This window comes from Zootoca vivipara, chromosome 12 (assembly GCF_965207765.1).
Source record: "Zootoca vivipara chromosome 12, rZooViv2.hap1.1, whole genome shotgun sequence".
NCBI lineage: Eukaryota > Metazoa > Chordata > Lepidosauria > Squamata > Lacertidae > Zootoca > Zootoca vivipara.
This window is the reverse complement of record NC_142595.1, coordinates 29,993,377-29,998,863: the sequence shown is the minus strand read 5'-3', so window position 1 is coordinate 29,998,863 and position 5,487 is coordinate 29,993,377. Positions and strand designations below refer to the sequence as shown.

Here is a 5,487-nt window from a genome sequence, read left to right as displayed (position 1 = left end):
AGTCATTGTAGTGTCCTTTGGAGGTTCTCCATCGGTAGGAGAAAATAACAGAGGCCAACCAGAGAATATTGAGAAGCTTGATCTTTATTGACTGTTGCAACAGGGTGTTCTCTCTCAGACAGGAGAAAAGAGAAGAACCCAGAACAAAAGCGTGCCTGCCCTGATAGAGACATTTATAATTGCCCAACCTCCAGTCCAAGGCCACCCCCAGAAGCATCATACATACATCACAGAAGGGGTGTAGCCCAAGACCACCACCCCAGACACGTCATACCTGCCTCACAGAAAATGGTAGTCTACAGCAGAAATCTGTGTACCTCTGTTATTTTCTCCTACTGATGGAGAACCTCCAAAGGACACTACAATGACTCTTGTATACCCCTTAAGGGAATAAGGGCACATTTTGTTTATTACAATTTCTACAGTGCTTTGTGGGAGACTGAATCTTCAATCTAATCTTCCAGTTCCAACTAGAAAAGAAACACCAAATGGAAAAGGGTCACTAATCTTTTTATTTTATTCAAGCATTTGAAATACTTCAATAAGCACAAGGTTTTGACGGTAGTTCCTTGAGTGTTGACTGATGAATTATTCCATTTCAGGAGCATGCCAAAAATATCTACACATTGACTTTTGTGACTGAGCACTGGTCTTCTCTTGCAGAGAATAATCATTGATCTTTTGTGTTTAGTTTACTAATCAATATACTGTAACATAACATGAGAAAAATCTATGCCATTGCTCTATTCAGTGGTTTTTTTTGGTTTGGTTTTAAAGAAAAAATAGGAGCCGCTATGCCCTATGCTCCCACAACACCCCCCCGACCACTGCCGCTTATCACCCTCCTGCTCCCTTCCCCCCCCCTATACCTTTGCAACTTCCTCCACCAATGCTTCCCATGACTGCAGGCACAGCCTCCTGGAGGTGATTTGGCGTGAACCTTATGATCACCAAAGCACCTTTCAAGAAGATGCCTGTTATTCATAAAAAGGTTGGGCCAGAGCCTATTCTGGCCTATGATTTTCCTGCTACTAGGATGATGTGGCATCCCGCAGAAGAGGGGGAGCCTCCTGCCCATACCTGCCAAGTTTCTGCCTGAGAAATAAGGGACCGGACCGGAAGTAGCAGACCGGAAGTAGCGCTGCCGCCATTTTGGAACTGGGCGGAGCATGCTCAGAAGTGACTTTTGATGCTGCTGTGCCCAGTTCCAAAATGGCCGCCGCACCAGAAGTCGCGCTGCAGCCATTTTGGAACTGGGCAGAGCAGCATCAAAAGTCGCTTCTGAGCATGCTCCGCCCAGTTCCAAAATGGCCGCCGCGCCAGAATAAACCGGGGGAAAACAAAAAAAAATCTGTTTTTTCGGCTGGGGACAGCCGGAAAAACAGGGGTTTCCCGGGGAATACGGGAGACTTGGCAGCTATGCTCCTGCCTCCTTCTGCAAGCATGAATCACTATCTATTTATAGCAACTGAATGGACTGCAGTGTCTTCTCTTAAGGAGTCCATTCATAGAGATACAACATAATGGGCTTAAAAAGGACCTCATTTTGCTGCAAGCACAATGGGGAGTTTTGTAAGATCTCCCCACCCCCCCACCCCAGATCCCAGAAAATCCTGCTAGTGTTTGACAATTGAAAATTGCCTTTTCCATCACGTTTCTCACACTGGTTGCCTGGCAATGATTCCATTATTTAAGAGATAGACGGGGATGGGGATCAGGCCTCTAAGCTGGGTGGTTAATTGGGCTCTTGTTGCCAGTTTTGTTTTTGTTTTTGTTTGTGTGTGTGTGTGTGTGTGTAACTTGTTGCATTTGTGGTTTATGTGAAAAAGCAACATCCTCATTCCTCACAATATCTATAAAAATTATTTCTCTCTCTCTCTTTTGATGTTATATTTGTGAAGCTCCTGTTTAAGTGTTGAATCTTACAGGAAAGTGAAGAGGGCCTTATGCCATTAGTAGTAGTAGTAGTAGTAGTAGTAGTAATAGTATGCCACTATTCAGAATGGATTTTGAGGACAGCAGTAAAGATCCACACAGAAGTTATAACTCTGAGGATAAAGCACCCTAATGTTATAATAGTGCTAAATACAACAAATTCAACTTCAGATATGTGCAAGGCAGAGCAAGACAAATTTAGTAGTTTTGGATTTCACAGAGGAATTGGTTCAATATAGCTGGTAGGGTTGATTGACTTGCTGTTGTAGTTTTGAAAAGTAATGGCATTAGCTCACCTGTTCTACCTGGGACTCTTGAGAAAAATACACCATCAACACCAGGCATTAACATCACATGTTAGCAGAAAAACGAGAGGACAATCCTGCAATCCATCTTTCTTAAAAACTCCAGAAAAACATGGATGAAATGCAGGGAGATTACGCATGCATGTGCTGATCATGAGGGGATATGTCTAAAAGCTGAAATGGTGCAAGCAAATATGGTTAAAGGTGGGAGGTGCATTCTGATGAAGGAAGAACTTTGCTATTTATTCTTCTGTAAATCGTTTATATCCAATCAATCAATCAAAACCTTTATTGGCATCATTTACAAACATTTAAAATAAATAGTCCAGTACAAATGTTTATATCCTGTGCTTGATGCAGATCTCAGGCTGTACACCAATAAGCCTAAAATAGAACACCATCAGCATGCATCATCAATAATAAAGGAACTACCTCAGTATACAAAGCTAAACAGAGCAAATACAGAAAATATATTCTTAAAACATCAATATAAACTAAAAGAGATAACATGTAGTGGCCATGATAACTACTAGCAGACCTCAAATCCACAAACACAAAAGAGATATTAAACCCTACCCACCAAGTCAACAATCATGTATTTCTAGGTAGCAGCAGCACCCTCACTTCTGCTCCTATCCTACGGAATTTCAGAGGGGAGGGAGGTCCAAAGCCAGGGCACCATCACAGGAAATTTTAGTTCCGGAAAGTTATGTCAACAGGGCGGCTTTTGTGACAGACCATTGATAATCTCTTGCAGTGGAAAGTTATTGCACCACCTTAGCCCACTGCATTTTGTTTCCTTGTTAATATACTGCAACATAACATGAAATAAAACATATGCCATTGCTGTATTCAGTGGTGTTTTTTTTTTTGTTTAAACAAAAATAGGAGCTGGTATGCACCATGCCACCACAACCACCAGTGCCACTTGTCACCCTCCTGCTCTCCCCCCCCCCTGCACCTTTGCAACTTCCCCCACCACTGCTTCCAATGGCTGCAGGCAGAGCCTCCAAGAGGTGATTCGGTGTCACCCATACGATCACCAAAGCACATTTCAGGAAGGTGCCTGCCAATCATAAAAAGGTTGGGCCAGAGCCTATTCTGGCCTATAGTTTTCCTACAACTAGTATGATGTGGCAATGGCATGAAGCTGAAGAACACCATCAGCATCAGTAAAAACAAGCATACATCATCAATAATGAAGAAACCCACCCTAGCATAAAAACAGAGTTAAACAGAGCAAATAGATAAGATATATTTTTAAATATAAATTAAAAATATGTAGCAGCCATGATAACTACTAGCAGACATGGAAGACCACCCTTGTGTCCCCACCTTTTATCTGTCTATAAAACCATCCTATCCGTGATGGGAATTCTTTAGCAGATCTCAACACTTTCAGCACCTGGGCAGGACTATTCAAGGAAATCCCAAGCATTTCTGGATATATCTGGGAAGAGTGTCAGGAAATTGCTTACGATTTAATTGTTTCCACAATGCAGTCTGGATCTCTTTGTTTCTCATGCTATAGATGAATGGGTTGAGCATAGGGGGAAGACTAGTATATATCACAGAAAAGACTAGATCCAGGCCAGATGAGTTATTCCTAGGTGGTCTGATATAGGCAAAGACTGCAGTGAAAATGAACACAGAGACAACAAGGAGGTGGGGAAGGCAGGTGGAGAGTGCCTTATGCCTTCCCTGTTCAGAAGGCATTTTGAGGACTGTAGTCAAGATCCACACGTAAGTTACAATGATGAAGACAAAGCATCCAAACACAGAAATACAGCTAAATACAAGAAGTCCAACTTCAACTAGGTATAAGTCAGAGCAAGACAATTTTAGTAGTTTTGGGATTTCACAGAAGAATTGATCAACATGATTGGAACAGAAGGAAATTGAAAATGTGCCTGCAGTGTGTAGCACACCATAGAGAATACTGGTGATCCATCCAATGGTTATTATCTGAATGCAGGCCCCTTTGTTCATAATTACTTCATATTGCAGTGGATTGCAGATGGCAACATACCTGTCATGTGCCATTATGGTTAACACGGTAAAATTAGAGCATCCAAAGAGGAAAATGAAGAAAACTTGAGTGACACATGCAGCATAAGAAATGTGGTTGTTGTTCATGATTGAATTAACCATAGATTTGGGTTGAATGACAGAAACTGAGCCAATATCAGAAACAGCCAAGTTCATGAGGAAGAAGTACATTGGTGTATGCAGGTGGTTGTCAAGGGCTATTACAAAGATGATCAAAAGATTGCCAATTACCGTTATCAAGTATAGTCCCAGGAACACAAAGAAGTGTAGTATCTGTAGTTCTCGGATCTGAGAAAATTCTAGAAGTAGAAATCCAGATGTGGATGTCAGATTGTGCATTTTGTATGTCACACAAGTTCGCCTGCTATCTGTGAGGGATAGAAAATCCCGTCAAATATCAGAACTGATTCTCCATTTCATTTAATGCTTATATGCAGATAATTTAAATTCATATTTATTAATGTTATGGACAGTGCTACAATTCTCCATGAAATATGTGCTTCATTTAGGGAGGACTGTGATAACACTGTTGCCCCTTCAATATTTTCCTCATTGTACAACAAGGTGGATGTCATAAATTCCTCTTGAATGGATGAGAAGCTTTGCTGTACATGAGAAAATTCTGTATAACTACTTTAGTCTCGAGAAGAATATGTAGATATCTCAGAAATTCCAGCTGCTTCACAATGCAGCAGTCTTATTACTGACCAGGGTTCAATTTTGAACTCACAAAACACCCGCAATGGTTTACAAATTAGTTTCTGGGCACAATTAAACTACTCATATTACATATTAGAATGCTAAGTGAATTTTTCTCCTAATATCCGAGATTGCCTCTTTCCCTGCAGGCTCTCTCTTGTGTTCAGATTGGAAAAACATCCCTCTGAACTCAAAGAGAGTTTTTTTTTTGAGCTTAATATGGTTGCACTTGAAAAAAGAAACTGCAAAAGGAGATTGCACCACGAAAATACTAAACTTACCTCATTGTAAAAACTGTTTTTATGGAAGACAATCTTACCTGGCTGTGAGTGATCTCCCAAGAAGATGATAGTGTTATCACTTCTGGATTGAACTGTTACAATTGATATTTTAATACCGTAACAAAACATGTATATTTTAGGAATGGAGGTTGCAATCCTGTGAACACCTAGCTGGGATTAAGTCCCACTAAATTTGAGACATACTTGGTGCATAGAAT

The 5,487-nt window shown here is 40.9% G+C and overlaps 1 protein-coding gene across 1 annotated transcript; it reads right to left on the bottom strand.

Annotated features, from left to right (window-relative positions):
* Positions 1 to 3,659: 3,659 nt before the first annotated feature.
* LOC118097210 (olfactory receptor 14A16-like) lies at positions 3,660 to 4,628 on the bottom strand. Its single transcript, XM_035139938.3, has one exon. The coding sequence runs from the start codon at positions 4,626 to 4,628 to the stop codon at positions 3,660 to 3,662; it is 969 nt and encodes a 322-aa protein (XP_034995829.3).
* Positions 4,629 to 5,487: the final 859 nt, after the last annotated feature.